The sequence below is a fragment of the Manis pentadactyla genome, chromosome 2 (genome assembly GCF_030020395.1).
Source record: "Manis pentadactyla isolate mManPen7 chromosome 2, mManPen7.hap1, whole genome shotgun sequence".
Classification (NCBI taxonomy): Eukaryota; Metazoa; Chordata; class Mammalia; order Pholidota; family Manidae; genus Manis; species Manis pentadactyla.
The window spans coordinates 104,201,657-104,226,973 of record NC_080020.1 but is presented as its reverse complement, the minus strand read 5'-3'; the positions used below and the strand labels follow the sequence as shown (position 1 = coordinate 104,226,973).

At 35.6% G+C, this 25,317-nt stretch overlaps 1 protein-coding gene across 3 annotated transcripts in view; it reads left to right on the top strand.

The window, feature by feature from the left end:
- Positions 1 to 25,317, top strand: part of PARP8 (poly(ADP-ribose) polymerase family member 8) — a 177,402-nt gene that overhangs the window by 53,248 nt on the left and 98,837 nt on the right. For all 3 annotated transcript variants that reach the window (XR_005027730.2, XR_008995037.1, XM_036900391.2), the window contains exon 4: positions 22,935 to 22,972. Coding sequence is in view for 1 of the 3 variants with exons in the window: in XM_036900391.2 (XP_036756286.2) it covers positions 22,935 to 22,972 (38 nt within the window). In the remaining 2 variants the exon portion in view is untranslated. The remainder of the gene's footprint in view (positions 1 to 22,934; positions 22,973 to 25,317) is intronic.

Genomic DNA, 25,317 nt, shown 5'->3' with positions numbered 1-25,317 from the left:
TTGAAGAATGAGGGTGTGCATTTAAACTCCTAACCCTTTTCTTTTCCTCATCTAACCAGTTTCTGCCTGATTGTCACTTTCTCTGGGAACGTTCCTTCCCAGCACCATTGGCGAGTCTCTTGCCCTTGTATTTTGGTGTAGTCTTCCTTCAGAGCTTTGTCATGACTTTAATTTTTGTTTATTCCGGTGATGTTTTCATTCAAAGGACTCCTGATGTCTGTTTTAGTCACCAGCTGTGATGGCACCGGATGGGTCTGCAGCTACTACGCACTCCATGATTGGTTGAATGAATGGATGATACTACATACTGAGTGATTGCTTGGATGAATGGATGAGTTATGACTACTAATGGCTGATGAGATTATTGAATTCAGTTTCTTTTTACTTCTTTTCATTCTGAGTGTGAATGTCAGTTGTCATATTTATAAAACCTCTCCAATCTGCTTTTAGAAGTTCTCTTTTGTTTTGTGGTAGTTTTAGTCATCATACGGTAATAATCACTTTGAACTACTTCCTAGAGTCAGTTGGTGATTGTTGGAATTGGTTAAGATGGTGCGTATTTGAGAAGGAAGGTCAGAAGTCTTGGGATTAAAGCTGGACAAACATGACCGTTTCCAGCATTCATTAGTTCTGTGTCATTTTTCTATTTCTAGGTGGAAGTAGATTAAGGCTTACCTATTTTCCTTTCAATTCTAAAGTATATTTGTAAGCCATTATCTTGTTTCCTCTATTAAAGGCAACATCCAGTGAAGAAGTTTCCCTGATATACTTGCAATTTTTGGTATCAGAGTGGAGATAGGTTATGAATGAATTGCTGTTACGATTAGACTGACTTAAAAGAATGGTCTGAATTTTGAATTATCTGTGAATCAACTCTTTAAAAATGGTAAAAGTGATTCTGTTGATCTTAACATTTTGAATTCTGAGATACTTGTCATCCAGTCTTTTAAAATTGAGATTCTCATATTCCTTTCCTTATTTCTGAGTGCAGTTTAATTGATGGGTACCTCAGCTTCACTTTTGCTCTTTGTCATAATATCTATTTTCATGTCAGGACCTTGTTTTCATAGGAATCACACTTTCAAAATTAAGGTTCTACAGTTTCCTCCATTCTCAAAAAAGTACATAGACTTTTTTCTTTCTCTTCTTGCCTCTTTTCTTTTAGCCCTCATATGACACTTTTAGTTACCCCTTTCCAGATATAGTTGTCTAAACTTTCCCAGGAATGTCTGATACAGAAATACTTCTAAAAGAGAAAGAAAAACAATTATTTTAATATTTTAAATGTTTCAACATCAAGGAGTTAAATATTTTTGAGTTGATAGTTGTTCCAACAAAAATGTTGCATAAAAAAATTTGTAAATATGATTTTGCTATCACTCAAAATGAAATTTTATGTTAAAATATTTTAGTTTTCCCATACCCATTCATATTGGAGACACCTATATTAACTTTGAAACATATTTAATAATGTGCTGAGATGAATTAAAGACCTTCATTGATGCTGAAAAAGGTAACAAGCAGCTGAGTTTTACTTAAACTGACTGAAACTTAAACACTTTTTTCTCATAAATGTACTTAGACATGTGATAATTTTATGGTCCTTTTTTCTGTGAAACATATACATTTGCTTACACCTATAAAGTTGTTGAAAATTGCTCCTTTTCTAAAGTGAAAATCTCGTGCATTTAAAAAAAGAAAAATTGTTTGCTGTCATTGCTTTGGCAACTATAAACTAAGTAAAAATAGTTCACAACACTCACCCCATTGTTACAGAAACTGTCTTTTGAGAACTAATACTGATTTGCAAAACTGATGCCAGAGCCAGACGTGTCTCCATTTACAAAAATTGCTTTGCCAAGAAAACAATACACAGAGGAAAAACTAACTTTTTCTTCATATTTGGCTTTTACATGTCATGACTGGTTCATGATTGATCTCTGACTTGGAGCAAGAGCTGACATTCTGCTATGTATAAATGTTAATAAGTATGCTACAAATTCAATTCAATAATCTTGAAAACGTCTCAATTTAAGGAAAGACATCTGGACCAAAGGAGACCTAAGTTATGGACTAAGTGCTCTATACCCATAGGCAAATTGATAGACATCTCTGGGCCTTAATTTCCTTACCTATCAAATGAGAGGCCCAGGTAGATGGTCCATATTTATAACTAAAATACTATGAATGTTACGGGAGTAAACTTTATTTTTCTTTGCAGTTCAGAAAGCTAACTCCTTTTGAATTCTTTCTTTTCAGTTAGGTGTGAATATCTCCTTCAGGCATCTTCCATTCATCTCTTCCAGATTAACTGTCTCAAATGTTTTTCCTTCCCTTTCTTACTGATAAGATTGGACTCTTTCTTGACATTGATGACAACTTCAGTATCTTTCTTGTCACCTTGTAGACTTTAAACATAAAAATACTCATTTGTTTTAAAAGGAAAGAAAATATACATTAGGACTATGAAGCCTGGCCTTGAAACATTTCCTATCTTTTATTAAATGTTTGTTTCCTGAACAGAATTTATTTCAGAATGTAAAATGGGAGGAGAAAGGACCTAGATGTCAAATAAATATTTTAAGTGCTTTACATTAACTAAGGTATTAAGAAGTGTTTTTGCTTGTCTCATTAGGGCAAGTACTTGGGAATAGTTCATCTTTTAATATCAAAATAGATTTTTAAGAAACATAAAACTTGATTGATCAGTAGATTGTGGAAAAGTTTCAAGTGGATTTTGTTTGATCTTAGTTTTTACCAATTTTTTTTGTTTAACCTATTTTTAATTATTGAAAAGCTGATATGACAGAAATGAGTGTTTGTATGATTATTAACCAGTAGTTGAGCTGATGGAAGTAGTTACTCGGTGCTAAAAATTGAAGTGTTCTTGTTATATTTTAAGTGATTTCCTTTGAAAACTTCATATTTTTAGAATGTGAAAAAGTTCTTTTGTTGATAATGATCAAAGGTAAAATATAATAGATGAAGAAATAACTCTATAAAGTTAGGATATTAATTAGAAGACAGAATGTAACCTGTGGAGGAAGGGGTATCTGTGGGGTTTTGGCTTACTTTGGGACAGTAACTTTACTCTGTTGATAAATGTTCAGAAATATTTTGAGGAAGAAAGGTTAGATCTTGTTGCAAAGTAATGAAAATTTCTTGCCATAGCAAAGCTCAGTGTGCAGAATCAAAAGAGGCCAAGTGACTTAGAGTAAGATGTCAGAAAAATTAGCTGTGCTTCTTGTTCTACTTGGAATTGAACAAATCCCTATAAATTTATGGTTCTTCATCTGTAAAATGACGAATGCATTAGGTGATTACTGACTTTTCTTCCAATCTAACACTCTGTGAAATCAAGATCATATCAGGTACCCCGACCCCCCATTTCCAAAGCCTTTTATCCTTTGGCCTTCAGAGAGCGAAATCTAAACAAAAGTATCCATTTTGAATTTCTTTTTTCAACTGATTTCTCTTTTGTTTTGTCCAAAAGAATGAGCATGTTCATCTGTTGATCTTGAGTGAAATGAACATGTAAAATAGGAAAATCATAGCACTGTGCATTTGCTTGTACAGGTCTGGCTTATGTAAATCTGGAAAGTCTGGTAGAGTTCTTCAGAGTTATTTATATGTTAAAGAAGATGTGTTTGTTGAACTCTGAGTAAAGGATCACCACACAGCATTTCATTCTTTCCAATGTGAAAAACATTCTTCCTAATCTTACTGTGATGCGAAATGTTCATTATTGTCTTCAGATACGTTTCTTTTTTTTTTTTTTTCTTTTTGGATGCAGTCATTGGGAAAGCATAAGATGTAGGACTCAATGCTTATATATTTATGTGTAGATTTCTTATAATCAGTGCATTTGCTTAATTGCAGAATGTGGCTTCTTGAGTCATCCTTTTATGATACTAAGAGTTGAATATATAGATTGTATACAAATCATTATATATACAATTCATTATCCAGAATTTTTAAATACAAAAGGCTCTGATAATTAAAACAAAATTATTTTGTGAATTTGACTCATATTTAGTGGCAAACTGAGCTAAATTGACATGAGATTACTTAAGGTGAGGACATTCATGCATTTCCTCCAGATATATTACTGCTTTTGGTGAGAAGGTGTAAAATATCCACTCTGTTACCTTTCTAAAATATGAAAAACTCTGAGTTTCAAAACACATCTGGATGCTAGGGGGTCAAATAAGAGATTGTGATCTTTATCATTAATTTTTCCAAAGGATTAGCATGTGAGCATAGGAATATTGGTTTCTTATTCATTACTGTTGGCAGTGGAAATACAATGCAATATAAGTAGATGATAATTTAGTGCTTGCCCTTAAGAAAGGGTGGAATAGAATTTGGAGAAATAAACTACATACAATATGACAGGATCTTAACAAACATAAACTACATACAATATGACAGAGGATCTTAAACATAAAATATAGTAGTTATCCATAGAATATAGTGCACAATACTCGTAATTTTAAAACCAGTTTTCTGTTTGCTCTAAGTGCAGGCAATGAAATTCTGAATGGAAATACTAGATAAACAGACTGATATTTGCATAAAGGCTAATTAATGGATGCTGTAGAAACATTCAGTATTTCACTGAGTAATTTGGCCTGGAAAACAAAGTAGAAAAAATGTTCTAATGACAAATGTAAATGACAGAATATTTTTGACTCAGCACATTTTTTGGTAAAAGTAACTATAGGAATGATACTATGAATAATTTTCCCATAACGGTGCCTTTCTTTTCTGACCTGTGGACAAAGATAACTGATTAAAAATGGACTAAAAACTTCCCCCCAACATAACAGATGGTGTCTATTGGACTCTGTGGTGGATAACTTGACTTAAAAAAGAACTGAAAAAAAAAGAACTGAAAGTTCAAATTGCTAGTACCAATACTTTTTGGAAAATGTTTTCTTTTGCTTAAATCTTTTTATTTAAAAATTTTTGGTGAAATAGTTTTTCAAAAACTTTAAAATGATTCCCCCGACTGACTGACTTTAATTTAATATTCTTATTTTATAATAAATCAATTTTTGAAAGATTATATTAAGCTGTAATAACAGTATTTATGTTTACATTGCAATTAAACTATACTCAGGGACAGAATTAGTGGTTGGTTATTTTTGAAAATGGCCCATCAATTACTGCCTCATAGCCTCACAATTTGTTATGCCTAAAAAGTAGTATTTTGTCAATATCTGTGGTAGTATCTAATATCTTTATTTCATTTATAATCTCTTATCATGTAAGGCTTCATTTTAATATTTGATACAATTACTTGTTTTCCTACCAAGTCAGTACCCTATAATTAGTTCCCTATAGATCTGGTTCTCTAACTTGCTCATCTTTTCCTTAAATCTGTAGTACCCATTAATTTCTGGTGTATTCTCAAGTATCACACACTTCCCTCCAACAGCCTTCCTTTAGTGGCCTGTCTCATACCCTCCTTCTTGTCTCAATCTTCCCTGCTTTGCCTCATGTGGGGAAGTTGGGTTCCTATGGGCAGGATCCTCACTGAACTTAAACCACCTGATGATGTAACTGGCGTGTTGCTGGGCTACCACTTCCACACCTTTAGGCAATAAGCTATTATTGCGCTGTATAGGGAGCTGGCCCAGTGCTCTGGGCGGAGGCAGAGATGCTAGTGCTTGACCTACAGCTGAAGAACAAGCCGGGTAATAAACCCTTTCACCCCAAAGAGCGTTTTGCGGTCAGTTTCTTTGGTCACGCTGAATCTATAGCGAACTTGCCCGGGGCTGAAACCCTTTGGCAAGACACCTCACCTTGTCCTTACCTTCCTCATACAGCTGATAGCTTTACTAATGAGGAGGATGATCTTGAGTGACACACTGAAGTATGAAAAATAATTTTGGAAGCATTCCAAAGATCTTGAGGGAGCCTATGATTTAATGATATTAAGTGTAAAAAATACAGAAATGAGTAATACAAAGGCTTTTAACATTGAACTTCATCTTCCTTTTTTGCAGAGGTCTTATTTCAGATCCCATATGGATATTTATCTTTTTTTTCAGTCGGTATATATCAAGCTCTTTATAATTTATGATGGCTCTCGAGGGTAGAGATGGGGTTTGGGAAATCTTATGAAGGAAATGTCATCATCTTACTCTGACTGGCCTTAAGGAAAGGAAAGGGGAAAAAGACAAAAAAAGACCTTTGTCATGGTGTGTAAGCAAAATATCCAGTTCTTTATTTTCCTTGGGCTGTCACTGGATAATTAAAAGGGTGATATTCATACATAGTTAGTGTTAAGTGATAGCACAGGGCAGTGTGTTGGTTCATTGTTTGCTGAAAATCGTATTATTTTAAGCCAGTCAGTTTGTCAATAACATACTTGCTGTTATATAAAATTATATAAAATTGATTCTCTTTTCTTGTTTCCCATCTTGAGGACCCTGGAATGGCTCATATGCATTTTCTATCTCAGATTATCTGAACAAAAACAGTTCATGTGCTTGCATTCTCTCTCTCTCTGTATCTCTATCTCTATCTCTTAGCTTTTTATCTGCACTCTGTACCCAGAAAAGTTTCTTCATTGACTTATCTGGAGCTATGAGATTTATCTATTTTTAGAAATAGAAGTGACTTGCCATGGGTGCTGGGGTTTCCCATTTTCTTCAATGAATTCATAGGGCCAAAATCAAGGCTATCACGACGCAGATTTGTTCTTTAACCCTGCATTGCCTGGAAAGGGACGTTGAGACAGTATTTACACCCGGCCTGAATCCAAACTGTAACAAGATTATATATGCAAAACCAAGTGTTAGACAAACCTATATTCTAGAGCTTCACTATCATAGTGTCACCGTAATGTACTGCTGTGTAATAGAAATACACCGTGGACAAAGTGTTTGTAGTGACAAACTGAAGAACATTTTTATAAGCCACATGGTGGTTGCTTCTCTCATGTGGTAGCGCTGTAATAGGATTCCAGTGTACATTCGTTTGGCAACTGGGAACAGAATATTTTCTGTAATTTATTTATACATATTTGCATGGTCTGCAAATATTGAAGTTTCAAGACCTTCAAGGGCCCTTTGCTCTTTGTTCAGAGTTTATAATCAATGTTGCAAATATCAAGTGTAATATTTTCATGGTTCAGAGTATGTTGAATTATAGATGAATGCACTTGAACCCTCTGCATGTAAGGTATAAACACAGACAGTGTGACTCCTTTGTTCTCATTTCAGAACATTATACAGTACAATGAAATTCCTTTTATGAGCAGATACATTATCGGCCAAATTATGTCCCTTAAAATATTCCATATGTGAAAAATCTGTTCCAGGAGTGAAAGGCAAATGTTAGTTATCTCTCCTGAAATCACATTTATAAACAGACTTCAGTTAACTGTATTTAGGTTGTTTATTTTTGATAAGACATAAAATACTAATTATCCTACCCTATTTTAACAGTCATTCAGTGCTTTTAGGACATAATATGCATATATATTAAGCATCTGGGACACAATGGTGAATATAATACATAGATTTTATAGAATCTCAATGGGGAAAGAAGAATTGATTGGATAATTACTTAAGAAACTGAACAGTTTCTAGGAGGGCTTAGTGTAAGGCTCCATGGAAATGTTTCTCAAGGAGACTTAATTTTTTCTGGGTCAGTTTGCACAGAGTGGGGTGAAGCTGAGAGGGAGATATGAGAAAGTGAAAATGTAAACTAATTCCTGAAGAATGTGTAGGATCTCACCAGGAGGTGTAGAGGACTTTCTCCTACTGTGTTAATGAATATACTCTTATTTGAATTGTGGGATATAATTTTAAAATTAATTCTAGTATTTTCCCCTATAACATATTTAATCCTATTAATAAAGTTTATTCCAGAAATATTAAAAAGAAAAGCAAATATCAGCAATAACAACAGTCAAGTGATCCAAGAAACCTTTGCCCAAAAAGCATAACCTTATACCCTTCTCCCCCATAAAAGCCATATATAACTATAAATTTGTATTTTAATAAATATATACAAATCCAAATTTTTAACAAAAATAGAGGCATAGCATAATTAGATTACAGTTCTATATCCCTTTTTGTGGCTGTATCATCTTTGCAATAGATATGCCATTATTTAGCCACTCCCAATTTGTGAACTGTTTACCTCTGACTTTTTAACAACCCAAAAGTATTTTAAGCAAAGTCTACTCTCTTGTAAAGTTGACTTAATCAGTTCATCACCTAAATTAATCTGAAATAAGGAGGCATTCGTTGATCAATTCCAGAGCTTCTTTGCTTAAATTTGCACACTGAAGATGGTTCAAAATAAAATTGGAGGCAGAGACATTTATCTTACTAAGATATATATTGTTTACCAGGAAAAAAAGCTTATTTGAAATACCATGAACAGAAATCCTCTCTATTGTAATGAGTTTTTTATAAGTTAGCTTTTATCCCTACAGAGTAGAAAAATAGCTGAGGCAATCAAGTACCCTTTTAGAATCAGATAATCTCTGCAGGTCCACTGAACAGTGTTGAGCATTCCAGTGAAGAGCACTAGAATCTTTTTTTCCCATTTCCATGTTTTTGACTTTTTCCTTAGCATCTTCCTCCTGTGATCATAAGTGATTTCCAAAGGTAATTCCTCATCAAGAAGAGCTGCAGCAAAAGTGTTACTTGGTCACAGAGACCTCCTTGAGTTTGTAAATCTAGAACCATGAGCTGTTGAGGAAGTCAGTTCTCTCCAGAAATATTCATACAAAAATCTTGCATTGGACTTCTTAAAGCCTTTATTATTTGCTTCTCTAAGGCTAGAAAAACAAAACCAAGAGACTCTCTCCAACAAATTTCATCTTCAGTACTTAGGTGATTGGGTGAATTTCTGTCTGGTTGAGAATCCCAACATTGGCTAAAGTTAATGTCCTGCCAGAAGCTCACCTTCCTCACTCTATAATTCTGGGAGCCTGACATCAGGTGCTAGGCCACTTTTCTTGGGAGATACTTTTAGGCATTAATTCCACATGTAAAGTCAATCCCACTTTCTCAGTAGTTGCTTGCCATTCCTGTGCTCTTGTACAATGATAAGTTTTAGTTTATAAAAGCAGTGTCTACACAATTGAAGTTTAAATACAGCTTAGAAAAAAAAAGGTGAAGGTTTGTGGAATATAACAAGAGTGCAAAACTGAAGGAACAAAACAGCAGCAGATTCACAGACTCCAGGAAGGGACCAGTGGTTACCAAAAAGAAGGGGTGGGAGAGGGTGGATGGAGAGGGAGGGAGAAGGGGACTGAGGGGTATTATGATTGGCACACATGGTGTGTGTGTGGGGGTCACAGGGAAGACAGTGTAGCATAGAGAAGACAACTAGTGACTCTGTGGCATCTTACTACACTGATGGACAGTGACTGCAACGGGGTGTTGGGGGGGACTTGATAGTATGGGTGAATGTAGTAACCACAATGTTGCTCATGTGAAACCTTTATAAGAGTGTATATCAATGATACCTTAATTTTAAAAAAAGATGTCTTCCTCAGTATATCCTATAGAAAATAGAATATTAAAACAGCAACAACAATGTCTAAACAAACAGCTTGCATTAATGCCCCTCATCAGTTAGTCCCCTCTTGATGTGATTCTGGGTTCACTGGGTCTAGTGGGTCAGTGGATCTGCTTTAGTGAAGACTCTGCTTCCACAAGAAAATTCCATACATCAGCATTCACTGTAGACACACGTTCAACATTGATGTAACTGTAATTGTAAACTGCCACCTTTCCTGTAGTAAAACCATTTGCATGGCTATCTTTGTGTTACATATTTGTTAACTTTGAGGCTCTTTCAGTTACATATTCACTAGTTTAAGAATTAATTGCACTTGCCTATTGAATATCTAGTAATCGATTAACTTCATGGTCAAAATATGTCACATTTAAGTACAATACCCTTATTTTCAAATAATTATACTTTGCACATCAATCTTGTGAGAATAAATCATTTTTCCAAAGCTTAAGAAGAGTGAAAGGCTAATTGATTGTAATGAGCACTTACAGTTAGACTGTAGAATAATATTTCTATTACCGCTCTCCTGTTCAGTTACTGACCAACCAAAAGACTGTATGCAGTACAGATAAAATGAAGAAGAAAAGCAGGGAATAAGACTATGGCTTTCCAAGCCCATTTCACATACATATAGTATTGAAAAATCAAATGCCTATGAAAGATTTTAACCACAAGGAAAAAAAATGCTATGCCCTGAAGAAAATGACCTTATATTTGGAATACAAAAATAATAAGACCTGCTGAATTTGAAACTTTTGTTGTGTGATACCTAATTTATTATAATATTTTTAGGTCATAAATTCTATAGAACTTAGGAGGATTACTTAAAACCTTAAGTTAATCACTAGTATGTTCTCTATTAGGTAAAGATTACATCAAGGATATATATCTAAGTTTTTAATTTAAATAGTTTACAGATGTTTACATTAAAACATCTCAAGCAGTTTAATAGGTCTGTTCAAATTAGGATGATTTTAGTTATAAGAAAAAAATATTTCTTGCTGGCTTAAACAGTAAAAGGACAGCTACTTCATGTATTGAGAAGTTCATAGATAATGAAATTTAGACATAGTCCGATTAGGGCTCTGTTTCTGAAATGTTCTAAACTCTGCCTTTCTCTGTTCATCATGGGTGTTAAGAGGGCTACCAGCAAAACTAGGGTTACATACTTCCTCATGCACATCCAGGAGTGAGTGTGCCTCTTCCCAAAGGCCCTGAATAAAAGTTCGGAGGTTTACTCTGAACAGACCACCCTGAACCAACCACTGAAGCCAACATGCCAGTGTCTGGCTAGGTAGCTTCTCTTTTCTACTATAGGACGGGGCCCGGCAATTCTGAGTGGTTCTCTGGTTGATCAGCCCACCTCTCTGCCTGGGAGAAGGGATTCTCCTCCTGCAAACCTAAAGGCTGTCATATGCAGCAGGGAGGGGAAGAAGTGGAATGGAGAGTTGAGGAGGCCTTGTGGTTGTCTGTTACAGAATTATTTTGTGTTTTCTCATTCTTGAATATTTAGGGAGGGGAGGGATTGAGAAGTCATTTTTCATTAATCATCTCTCATTACACAAACTGCTTTCTTTCACCTGTCATCTTCCAGGTAATGCTCTTGACAGCACTTAGGAAATAGATGTAATCTCAACAAGCAGAAAGAGTGTAGTCCATTAATCCATTTAATTTTCCCAGGTTTTGCATGGTTCCTAAAGGCATATTCTAAAGCCCATGCTCTTTTCCTGTGCTCTTCAGGTTGCAAACTAATTCATATTTGCTAAGTAGTTTTGTAAAGAAGGTTATTGTGAGTTGGAAGATAAAAGGATTTATATATTTTTAATGAACATTAATTCTACCAATAACTGCTGTGTTCCCTACTGTGTGTTAGGTATATGGTAGGTGGTTGTGGAGAGAAGAGAAGTGCCTTCTAATCTTACAGATTGAGTAGGGAAAATGTATGTTAATGCCATGCAAATAAGTGTATAACTACAAACTGCATAGTAAGATCTGTTCAGATCTGAAAGGGTGATCAGAAAGGTTTTTCCTAAGGGGTGACATTTGAGTTGAGATCTGAAGGATGAGAATGAGTTAACATGGCAAAAAGAGCTGAAGGAAGGGAGAGAGAATTCCAGGCAGAGGGAACACGGCATACTTAAGAACTGAAAGGAGTCCATTTTGTTGGAGCAGAGAGAGAACCCAGGACAGTGACACAAGGTGGGGATGAGACAGGTAGATAGGCTGGATCCTGCAGGGTCTTCAGGTGGTATTAAGAATTAAGCAAAAAGAAACAAGTGGGACTATATCAAACTACAAAGCTTCTATACAGCAAAGGACACCACCAACAAAACAAAAAGGCAACCTTCAGTATGGGAGAATATGGGAGAATTCAGCCATAAAAAAGAAAATCCTTTCATGTGTGACAAAATAGATGGACCTAGAGGGTATTATGCTGAGTGAAATAAGTCAGGCGGAGAAAGACACATACCATATGATTTCACTTAAATGTAGAATCTAAAAGCGAAACAAAATGGCAAAGCCTCACTAGGCTCACAAACACCAAGAAGTGACTGGTGGTTACCACTGGAGAGGAGTTGGAGTGGGTGGGTGAAATAGGTGAAGGGGATAAAGAGGCACAAACTCTAGATGATAATATAAATTAGTTACAGGTATTAAAATATAGCATAGAGAATATAGTCAATATTTCTGTAACATTTGTGTTGACAGATAGTAACTACACTAGTTGGGGGGAGGATTTAAAATGTATCTAACTGTTGAATCACTATGTGGTATGCTTGAAACCAATATAATATTGTCTTTCAAATACTTCAATTAAAACAGTGTAAAAAAAACTGTCCTTGATAGGCCATAAGAAATTATCTTGAAAAGAACTAATTTTATGTATCTTAAATATCTGAGAAAGTTGCTGAGGTGTATATCGTACTATGTATTGCAGTTATCTCTGAACTCTGAATATTTATAGTGCTTTTTAAAACATGTTTTTCTGCCTCAAAAAAGCCTTACTTCAGTTACAGGATCGTTTCATCATAGTTCTGCAGCTTTGGCGTGCTGTGTAAATCATTCGTAGCAGCTTCCAACATTTTATAACCATTTATTATTTGAACTTATATGTAAAACAGTGAAGGTAAAGGCATCTGCATTTCTGTGGATATTTACCAAAAGAATATCAAAGTAGTTATAGTTGCAAATTGTGCAAAGAAGAAAAGTCCAGAAATTAAACTTCAGGGGAAGAAATAAGGAAATATTTATATATAGTTTAATGTAGGTTCCATATATATAATTAATTTACTGTTGGTGACTTGGTATGCTCTGTCCACTATTCATGTCATGTTGCAATTGCACTCATGACCTCTTTTTATTTTTGGCTATGGTTAAAGAATAAGATAGAAGCAGCACTTTATTTAAATATACTGTCTGTTGGTTCTTGCATTTGACTAAGGCAGTATAAGTGAAAAATGTTGTCCATACTGTATGGTATATTCATCCCACAATAAAGCATGCATCTAGGTTACTAACCAAAGTTCAACTTAGATCTTTGAAGTTCATTCCTGTTGAGAAGATGGTTTACTTAGAAGTGTAAGCATTTGATCTATAGTGCAATATTTAAGCATTAAGAGTTGGTGACTCAGCCAGTTCCCTAAAAGGCAAATACCGATACTTTAGATCCTGCAACTTCACTTGCTGAAAAGTATAACTTTAAAAATCATCAAAAGAAGCTCTGAAAGTAGGAACATATGTACTATTGAGAAACTAACTTAATGTTTATTAGGCAAGCATCTTCATCCTTTTACCTTTGTAAAGGGTGATATAAACTGTCCTATATTGACAATTGCTTTCATTCATGGGGAAGATGTTCTCTTCTGGAATGAGAACTTTGTTCTCTTACCTTGCTGTTGAGCGATATGGAAGAAGGGCAGGGCAATATATGCGCACTGTTTTTATTAGAGGCCTTGAATAAAGCATGCTTACTTCTTGCTTGGAATATATGATGTTGAAACAAACTCCCACTCATTTTCCATATTGCTGGCCTGTCTGTCTAGAACTGACATTCCTTATCTTACACTTTCAAGGTAGTAGTCATTTAAACAAAGACTTTCATACACAGTGCTCCCTGACCAGGAAATTAGAATTACCAAACAGCTTGAAATGCTAACATTTCTTGTATGTCAAAAAGAACTGGTGCTTACATTTTTTGGACCGTCTCAGAGATCTTACCCTACATCTTGTCATTGAATTTCAGCTGATGTTATCAGGACTGGTAATAATGCAAGTATCACCCTTATTGTATAGATTTGAAAATGAAAAATAACAGAGGGCATATGACCTGGACATTCAGAACTCATTCTAGCTTCTCTCCATCAGCGCAGGTCTACACGGAGCTTGTGCTGAGAAGGCCTGACACTCACGGGCAGGGTGGACTGCTGGGTACCAGTGTTTTCTGGTTTTAATCAGGTGTTTAAATAGTTGCCCACATAGTAGGTATTTTGTCAAGGATTGTTGTAGTACATCTTGAAGTAATTTTGGAAAAAAGATTACATTTTTTCCTTTATTCAGAAATTACTTGAATGGCAAGTCTACTGTCAGAGCCCTGGGAATTTTAAGGCGGAATTGTTTGGTTTGTACCTTCAATCTAGAGGTCAGTGTCAAAGAGAAGTGGGACGTCGGGGAAGGAACACCCAGGTCAGCCTGCATTGTTGCAGTTTCACAGCAAGTTGTCCATGAGATTGAGACTTGAGTGCAGTGGGGAATGTTTTCCAGGAAAGTAAGTCTATGTAGGTGTGATAATAATGATGACAATACTAATGAAGCAGCTAATGTTTGTTGCATGTCATTTTCTCATCTTCTGAATGTTTTACATGTATTAACTTGTTTATTCACAACAACCTGAGAGAGGTACTACAGATGAGGAAACTGAGGCAAAGAGGGGTGAGTTTTCTAGCCTGCAGTCACACAGACTCATAAACACAGAGAATGGATGATTGGGGGTAAGTGGTGAAACCGGGAAGGAGTATACAGAGGTACAAACTTCAAATGAGAAGAATTTAGTCACAGGGATGGGAGTATGACATAGAGAATATAGCTCATAATACTGTAAGGTCTTTGTGTGGTGGCAGATGGTAACTACACTCCTAATGGTGAGCATTTTCATAATGTGCATAATTGAGGAATCCCTAAGGTTTTCATCTGAAACCATTATAATATTGTATATAAGCTATTCCATTGAAAAAAGTTTTTTAAAAATGGTAGAGCCATATTTCACATTCAAACGGTCTGGCTCCATTTTCTTTTGTGTGAAAAAAATGACTTGTTTCAGGAATGGTAAACTTGATTGGAAGTTAAGGTCTGTGGGTATTTGGTATCCTTTTGGCTGGTTGGTAGTTATGGGTCAAATTATGAAGAAACTTGAAGACATGCTACGGAGTTAGAATTTTATTCTGAAGAGTCAGTATCTATGTTAGTTGGAAACAAGACTCAGAGCTTTACCACCATCGGAATCACTTGGGGTGCTTTTTGGAAATGCACACCCCTAGACCTCACTTAAGATCTATTATATCAGAATTTCCCTGCTCCAAAAAGTAGCCAAGGGGCTGGTGTCCTGATATGGTCAAGTGATAAGTAGATCTATAGTTCCTAACAGCAGCTGCTGCTGTTATTTGCCCCAGATTTCTTGGTATTTAAACTTGCTGGGTTGAAAATTAATGTAAAGAAGGCTATGAGTTCTGTTTTGTATGTGTTGGGCTTCATTTATTTGCAGAATATCCTGTTGAAAATGTGAAAAAGAAAAAAGAAGCTGCTGCTTAATTTGAAGATAGGGAATTTTTGAGTCTTCTATTTTTGGCTGCTAGGAGATTCTCATGGATATAGTTGAGATCACTGGCAAAAAAACAGCAGTCAGCATGGCTGGAAAAGATTGAAATATGAAAAAACATGGACTGTGAAATATGAAAAGACAAAAGATTAAGAAGAGCCTCTTCAAAAGTGAAAGGGGACCCAAGGAGAGGTGGATTTCAGGAACCAAGGAAGGAGGGTTTCGTGATGTCTTTGTTTTCATTCAATGCATTTGAGAATTCACGTAAGACAAGGACTAGAGAAGGAAAGGCCAATGATGACCTGAGAAGGAGAGTTTTTGTGGGACAGTAGGAGTGGAAGCCAGATTGTGATGGGCACATGCCAGTGGGTAGGTGGAATGGACAGATTACTCTTTGTAAAAACTTTAAGAAGAAAAGTAGGGTGATAATTTAAAAAGGCTACAAGGTAAAGGGGGAGCTTAAAGGTTACTAGCTTTTTTCTTTTTTATATAATACACACTTATTATAGATTGAAATAACTCAGATACACACAAAGAATGAAGTTCCCTTTCATCCAATAACCAAGAGCTAACAACTGTTAAAATTAGTCACTGTTTTTCAAGCCGTATTTCTATCAGTATATATTTGTAGTAGATAGGTGTTTATACACTTTTAATGAATATAACTTTCAGTTGTCTAAATTTTCATTGTGTATCTTAATGTATCAGAAGCATTTATCTCTTTTGTTACATAGTATTTTACACCATTACTTTTTCACATGCCTGGTGGTACATTGTGTGTTATAATACTTATATTAGCCTATTATTGTCACTCTTGTGTTTTGGGGGGTACTTTTTCATTTTAAATAGTGCTACAATTAATGTTCTGTGGGCGTATGTTTTCACACTTTCATAACTGAAGATTTCTGATTATTTTCAAATTGTGGAATTGTTGGTATATTTAATTGAACAAGGTCCCAGTGGAGTCTGGGTTTATAGGATCTATAAATCAAGTAGATGGATTCGTTTTCAGTAAAAGGGCAGAGATTTCTTTCTTCCTGGGTGCAAGCAGAGAAATATGAGCTTAAAGGTGGTTGGTGGAAGAAAGAATTGAGAAAATTCAGTAAGGGAGTAACCATATAATAATCTATTTTATGTTAATGTGGAAAGTGCAAGGACAAGTTGTGACACCGTTTTGGGAAGTTGTGAAGGTTTGAAAAAACAAGAAGAAAAAGCATACAAGCCTGTAAACGATGGATTCTGGGCTTACTGAGCAAAGTTGTACAGAGCTGGTGTGGAGCACCAGATATTGGTAGTGGTAACAGTTTTCCTTATTCCCATCATCCTTCCCAGCAGCCTTCAGAGCCCAGGTCTAGGAGTTGGGAATGCCGGACATGACTTAATCTGTGGTTTGGTGAATGTAGTTCAGGTAGGTAGTCTGCATGGGCAAGACAGCACATGATGAAGGAGCTGAAGGTGGTGCAGTGAGCTCAGTTAGGTATCTGTGGTCTCATAAAGAAGGAAATGAAGCCAGGAGGGACTGAGAAAGAAACAGAGTGAAAGCATGGGAATTGAGGATGTCAGAATAGCAATAAAGGAGTTAGGGCTGAAAAAAAAAACCATGGCTAGAAATGGGACACCAGGGTTGGGATTTTAGGAGGAGAGCAATCACATGTCAAGTCCAGTCTACGGATTAGCCATGGATTTGGCAAACTAAAGTTAAGGGAAGGTGAGGTCAAGGAACCTTATGCAGCTTGATGTTGTCCATATGGGTGTGGGTGGTGTGAGGATTTTTAGTAAAGAGGAAGAGTGCCCTAGAAATCCCTGATCCTGGATAAATGACAAAATGATTAGTAGCTAATAATGGTAAAGAATAAGGGTGCTATAGTGGTTGACCTGGATATTTAGAACATCCTTTTGGAAGATAAAAGCATTCCCATGCTTTCACTCTGTTTCTTTATTGGCCCCTCCTGACTTCATTTCCTTCTTTATGAGAACACAGATACCTAACTGAGCTCACCGCACCACCTTCAGCTCCTTCATCATGTGCTTTCTTGCCCATGCAGACTACCTACCTGAGCTACATTCACCAAACCACATATTAAGTCATGTCCAGCATTCCCAACTCCTAGACCTGGGCTCTGAAGGCTGCTGGGAAGGATGTAGTTAGCAAAGTTGAGTTAGAGGTGGCAGAAAGTCAAAACATTGTAGGGCCCACCTGTAAATTACATTGAATTAAGTACCTGTGAAAGGTCTTCTAAATCTAAAACTCTTTCAATTTTTAGTTCTTTGCAGACATTTCAGAAGGAATAGGATGGTAATGGAGCAAGTGGTAAGTTTAGATACAAGAATTACCTTATTAATTATTTTAATTATAGGGGTAAACAAATATGTAAACAAAATACTAGATTAGGTAGATGTTGAACATATGAGGGCTTCCCCAGGAGCTCCTTTGGAGGTTCTTGGTAGTCAAGAGATATTTTGGTTGGGACAGATGCTTTCTGAGGAATAAGGGGAGGAAGCAACCATTTTATTTAAAAAATGATTCAAGTTTAGAAATAATTTATAGGTACTACTTTTAATCTTGCAGTATGAGGAACCTAGTGCTGTGCCTTGCTTATAGTTCATAACCAAACACATATTGACTGACCTGAATTACTCTGGCAAAGCACCTCAATGTAATTATAATTGAGCTCATTCAAATATTCCAAGGCATTTTTTCTTGAATCAGAATTCAGAGCTTACTCCATCTTTTTCTTCCTTCTCATGTTCATCTTACTTCACAATTATTTTTGCCTGCATTAGTAGTTATTATATTCAGCACATGCTACCCTTACTCATAGCTACTTAAGCTTGGTTCTCTGCCCTTTTTTTTGGCCTTATCTATTAGACCCTTTAGCTTAATCATCCATGTCCGCTTCTACTGGATTGTTTCCCTAAGAACTCTGTAAGCCACAGAGTGAAACTGATTCAGATTTTACAGCCCTGGTGATTTTCCTTCTGGTGTACTACCAAGGAGATGCTACAGCACAGGAGCTGATGAATCATTTTGTAGGGCTTTTACTTTCTATTTTGTGTTTGAAAAATTAGGTATGGTCTTGAACATGGAAATGTCTCCTAATATCATGAGGCTAATACAGTCATGAAATAAAATCATCAATGTCAACTTTGGTCTCTGTTAAAATGTAATATATTGTGATTTTGAGCAATTGAATTCCCCAGAGGACATTCATAAAACTTTACTTCTGTCAATTTTCATTGCTTGTACTGGAAGCTGACTAAAATTACTTGGCATCTGCTGCTATGTGTCTGGTATTGTCCTGGGGGCCTTCCACCTGTTAGGCCATTAAGTCCCCACAGCAGGCTTGTAAGGTAGATCTGGATTCTCCCATTTTACTGAAAAGAGATACAAGCTGGGTATATTGGAATGACTTCTTATACCCCTTGACTAGTAATGCTCAAACCTGGAAATTGACCCGTTTGGCTCTAACTACAGCACACTCCCTAATTAGAGATAGACATGGGAATATATTAAGGCTTCATTTTGGATTTAGACATTGATTTGGATGGAAAATGAAGCCAACTACTGCTGGTTGAGATGGTAAGCTGTTGGGAATTAATTTAGCTTAGTACTGAGTAAATCTCTGGCAAGGTCCCAGGCTTCTGTCACATAGTACTGCCAGATGAAAGGTTCCCTTGACCATCAGTAATTTCATTTCTACATAGTATAGTTCCATTATATAATGGAATGAATTGTGGGAAATAAATTCATATGGGATCATAGTGTATATTTCCCTCAGCTTGTTTGAGGCACCACTGGCATGATTATTTATCTTCTAACTCTTGGCATTTGATTGAGGGCTATGATTCCCAAAGCTCAGCTCTTGGCTGGAGTCCAGCACCTGCCATTTGTTTCTGCTTTCCCCTTCCCATTGCATACTCTCCCCTCCACTGATACTTGCTTATATTTTACTACTATGGTAGCTTCTGAATCTGATCTCTCTGTTCTTCATTCTATCCTATTGCTAATCACAGTGGTTTTTCAAAATACTAATTCTGCCTTAAAATACTATGGTGCTTCCTACTCTGTTATTCATTTATAAAGTATTCTTGAAATGACAAAATTATAGAGATGAAGAATTGATTAGTGGCTGCTTGGGCTTTGGGGTACTGATACAGATAAGACTCTAAAGAGGGTAGCACAAAAATCTTTGAGTGATCAAATAATTATGTATTTGATTTGCAGTAGTGGGCACATCATGCAAATATGATAAAATGACAAAATTAATAGCCAAATTTTACACTAATTATTACCCAAACTTTCCTTGATATTGTACTATAGGTACCTAAGTTGTAATCAGTAGGGGAAACTGGGTGAAGGATACGTGAGACCTCTCTGTTCTGGCTGTGGAACTTCATGTGAACCTATTATTATTCAAAACTAAAAAGTAAAGAAGAAATGCTATTGTGCTTTTAAAATGTTCAGGTTTCTTTGTCTATCATATTCATGTTTCATATTCTTTGTTTACCTCTGAATTAATCATTCAAAGTCATTTCCTTATCTGTTTCTACCTAAATCTTGTTTGACATAAATACAGTCAGTGTTTGGCTTCTACCAGGTTAGCAAGACATGCTTTTTGAATTAATCAAACAATTAAATATGCTTTATGAAAGAACAATATATCAATATTGGGTATCATTAGGAATCACCGTCCTTTTCTACTTACCTTCTTACTCAATTTTTCTTGTCTCTGCTCAATTTCTTTCCGAGGACTAAGCAGCATGCCAGGGATTTAACTGGTGGAGTCCTAGAGGCTTGGGCTTGACTGGAAGGATTACACTGTCTGTAGCCCCAGTCATGTAGTCCAAAGTCCAGTCACAAGTTTTAAAAGGCATTAGCTTTTTGAGGACTTAAGACTTAGTGTCATAAGGGCAAAGTGAGCCAGAAAATCAGGATATGAGTTGTCGTGTACCATGACCTTCCATCTACTCAGTTTTATTGAGACTATAGTCTTATAGCCTAGTACGTGATCTGTATTGGTGAATATTCCATCATGTGTATCTGAAAAGAAAAGGCTATCTGCGATTGTAGTTTTCTATGAAAATCTATTTCAGATCTTCTATGTTTTTAATGGCTTTTGGGGGCAAGGGGTGCTGGTTGTGTCAGTTACTCAACTATGGAGAATTGTGGAATTGCCTGTTTTTCCTTTTAATTCTGTCAGGTTTTGCATCATGTATTATGAAGCTCTGTTACTAGGTGCATACACATTTATGATTGTTGTGCTTTCATCCTGATGATTTGATTATTTTATCACTGAATGATCTCTTTATATCTTTGTCTTAAAATCTGTTATTAATAATAAACACTTCAGTCTTATGCCTACTGTTTGCATGGCATATCTTTTCCGTCCTTTACCGTCAATCTGTCTATGTCTTTATATTTAATGTGGATCTCTCAAAACAACATAGAATTGGATCTTGATTTTTTTTATCCATTCTGGCCATCTTTGCCTTTTTTTTTTCAGTGTGTTTTGTATATTAGCATTTAATACAATTCTTGCTGTGATTAGTTCCAAGCACCAGTTACTATTTGTTTTCTATTAGTCTCTTCTGTTTTTTCTTCCTCTGTTCCTGTCTTCTTTGGATTAAGTGTTTCAAAATGATTTTAGATTTCCACGTTATTTGTTGTTTTTAAAGCTCTTTTTGTGCTTGCTGTAGGGATTACAGTATGCTTCCTTAACTTTCCTTAGAGTTATTATTAGAGTTAATAATATACCATTTCACATAAGATGTGAGGACCTTGACATTGTGTATGACTCCTTAACCCTTCCTTGACATGATGCTATAGTTGTCATGTATATTACATTTGTATCTGTTATAAATCCCACAATAAGTTAGAATTTTTCCCTTAAAACAGTCATGTATTTTAAAAACATTAAGTGAAAAAAATAGACTTTTATCTTTACAACTTATGGGGATATTTGACTTTCTGATAACATTCAGCCTAGAGAACTTTGGGATTTCTTGTACTTAAGTCTGCTGAAACAAATTTCTGCAATTTTATCTGAAACCTTCATTTTCCTTCATTTTTGGTGGCTAATTGGCCGAGATGTAGAATTTTGGGTTGACAGTTACCTGCTGCCCCTCTTCTCCAAGCATTCTGCTGTTCTACTGCCCTCTGTCTTCCAAGGTTTCTTATGAAAGGTCAGAATTGATTCCCTGTATGTAATCTGTCATTTTTTTGTTTTAAAAATTTTTTCCTTTTATTTTGTTTTCAGCAGTTTGAGTATGTGTATCTGGGTGTAGTTATTTTGTACTTACCCTGTTCGGGGTTTTCTGAGCTTCTTCGTGTCTTTCACCCTTCAGCTTCTTTTTCTTGCCTATGTTATTCTTTCTTCACTTCCTAAAACTATAATTATACAAAGTGTTGGCTCTTTTAACCAGTGTCCCACAATGCCCTGATGATTTGCTTTTGTTTGTTTCTTTTTCAGATTGAATTTTCCTTTACATCTTTAAGCATACTTATAATAACCGTTTTAACATCATTGTGGGCTAATTTCAACATTTAGGTCAAATTGTCTCTTGAATATAAGTTAGATTTTTCTGTTTCTTCAAATGTCACGGAATTTGAATTGTTTTGGATTCACTTTGTGAATGGTGCTTTGCATAGACTCTACTCTGTCTTCCATGTGCTCTCCTTCAAAGAGAATTGATTTTTTAGTTTTAACAGGCAGCTAATTTGGCTGAATGTGAGCTAAATTTTGACTTTTGTGTGTCAGGTGGCAGTTTCACTGATCCATTCAAAAAGCTAATATTGAATATGTGCCGGGTGTCATGCACTAAAATAAGTGACTATGCTAAAAGTAAAAATAGACGTGGACCATAACCTTAAGAGACTGTCAATCAAGTTACCAGAGATAGGAGAGTGAAGAACAACTCAGCACGATAACTTCCTATATGTCACTGTGATGAGTACCCAGTGGCAGTGGGGTTCCTGAACAAGGATTTGTGGAATTGTTAAAATGAATGTAAAAGTCATTTTTGAAGCAACTCATCCCTTTTGAGAATAGGAGGTGGATGAAAGATTGGCTGATAACTAGTAATTCCACTTAACATTTTGTTAATTTTTTGAAGAAAAGGATGTTTCAAAAACACAGCATATTGTAGCGAGCAATATTAAAAATAAATGTTTAAATTCTTGACTGCCATTCTAAATAGGAGGGATGCTTTATTATTTTCTGGGAAAAAAGATGATTTGATAAAATCTATAAGCAGATAACATAAATGATCATAAATTAGGGAATATTGACATTGCTGAGATAAAAGACCTTTCCATACTCATAAAAGTAACACTATTGGGAGAAAGATATTTAAAAATCCATTTATATTCATTAAAAACATATCTGAAAATCTGTATGTTTCCTAAGTCAAGTATCGGAGAGGTTTTCTAACTGATTTTGGGTGTTATCTGCTTATACTTATATCTGTATACAAAGGAATGGGTAACATGGGGTTGTTTTTTACTTTGTAAAGGCATATCTACCTTAGCAATAACCTGAGCCTTTATTTTCTCTCTTTTTCCCTGTTTTAACAGTGTATCCTATTCAGTACATGTATCTGAAGATTACCCAGGTATGCTTTTCTTCTTTTTATTAACAAGGTGTTCATGTCATGATTCCTTTGAATACTTTTTTTGTGTGTTCCTAAGATGTAAAATGTATATAAACGTATCTTGGGTGAAGCATTAGCAGGGGAAGACTTAAAGATAGAGAAGAATTCTGTTAATTGCCTGTTAGGTACATGTCTTACCCTGAGACACAGTCCAGTATCAGAAGTTTCCCAATGAAAGCAGTTTACTTCAGCCCATATGACAACTTCAGCCTATATATTTACCTCATTACAATTTTAATAAAATTCTCTAAACTGGGAATAGTTGTTGGTTTTGGAACATCATTTGGCTTTTCATAATGTAAAAATAATAGGTGAAAAGAACAGCTAAAATTATAGCTAAAAATAATAGTATAGCTAAAAATAGGGCTTTCTTCATTTCTTCAAGTATATATACACAATTAAACAATTCCCACAACAATTCAATGAGATTATTATCATAATATCCCTATTGTACTGATGAGTGAAGACACTGCTCTTAAGAGGAGAGCTTGGATTTTGAACCCAGTGGTCCAGAGCTTGTGGATTGTACCACTAGACTGGGTTAGGTGCCATGCATATATATACAGCTGCCCTACTGTGTGTCCTGAAATATATTACTAGGCCCACAAACACATATCCATAGAAAACAGAATGTAAGATCCCTGCAGATCCATTTTTCTATAAATCAGACAAGTAGTTTTCTTCTAGGGCATGGTCAGTCTTAATTTCTAGACTCAATGTAATCTAATGAGAGCACAGAATGTATATACCAATGTTTAAGTAATAGAAATTTGAAGATATAAACAAATTGTTTCTTTTAGTATTTTCTCTCACAAATGATATCTATAATTTCATCTTGGATAAGAGCATAGCACTGTAGACTTAGTGCAGGTCAGATAAAGCTTGATTTAGTGTACTCAGACTACTTGCAAGAGTATAATTAATGCAAGAATCTATTGTTTATTGCATTCTGTGGCAAAGAAAGCAAATTTTAACTGCGTGTATTTCATATATGTGTGTTTGTATTTTTTTTATTACAGTATTCCTACTTAATAAAATCAGATAGTTAACAAATTAACTTGTAATCTGTGAAGGTCATAAATTGGAATCATAATAATTCCAGTTCCTATTCAAATGTAGACATTTTATTCAAATACTGTGCTTGATTGGAATCATTTTTCTATACAAAATGACTAGATTACTATAAGTAACTTTAATTATATATGCCTTAGGCATGTGGTATGAGGGTATTGTAAGACCTAATTCTTTAGCATTTAAACTAAGTATTTCTTGTGACAGTTTGCATTATGCATTTAATCTTTCTATAAGATCAAATGTTACATTTTAAAAATAATTTTATAAATTATAAACCCCCGTACAATTATTTTGCTATGATCTCCATATATTTGTGCCAAGTATAGAACTCCACAAAACTATTGTACAATTTTATAGGGGAGTTATGCATTATTAAAGACATGCCTATTTTTTGATAATAGTATAAAAATATTTTAGGCAGATTTTATTAGAAGAACCAAGACAAGAGGTATTCATAAAGAAAACATTTTTTATAGATGCTTGCAGCCAGCCCTCTTAACCTCTCCTTTACGTAGTACGTTTTTGATGCTGAATGTTTGCTGAGTATGTTAGGTAAATGAAAGCCCCAGTGTTTGTTGTAAATATTATATAATTATTGTGCTTCTCATCAGAGGCAACTCCTAGAGATGTCCGCCATGAGAGAGGCAGAACTTTAAGTCAAGGTGATAGAAATAATACCACAAATGGAGGCCTGACTTGAAGACAGTAAGTGAATTATTCTGTAGCACAGGAAATACGGTAGATGACTACTGTAAACCAAGTGACTCAAATGTTTAGCTCCCTCTTGTGGCCAAGAGGTATTACTCTGTTTTTTTCTTGACACACGGGAGACCCCCTTGGAAAAACAATATCCAAAAATTGAAGTTTAAAAATAAAGCGTGGGCAGAGGCGGAGCCAAGATGGCGGCATGAGTAGGACAGTGGGAATCTCCTCCCAAAAACATATACATTTTTGAAAATACAACAAATACAACTAATCCTAAAAGAGAGACCAAAAGACACAGGACAACAGCCAGACTACATCCAAACGTGCAAGAGCCCAGTGCCTGGTGAAAGGGGTAAGATACAAGCCCCGGCCCGGCAGGACCCGAGCGCCCCTCACCCCAACTCCCAGTGGGAGGAGAGGAGTCGGAGCAAGGAGAGAGAGGGAGCCCAGGACTGCTAAACACCCAGCCCTAGCCATCCGCACCAGAGTACAGACACAGTGCATGCGTGGAGGCCTGGAAACTAGGG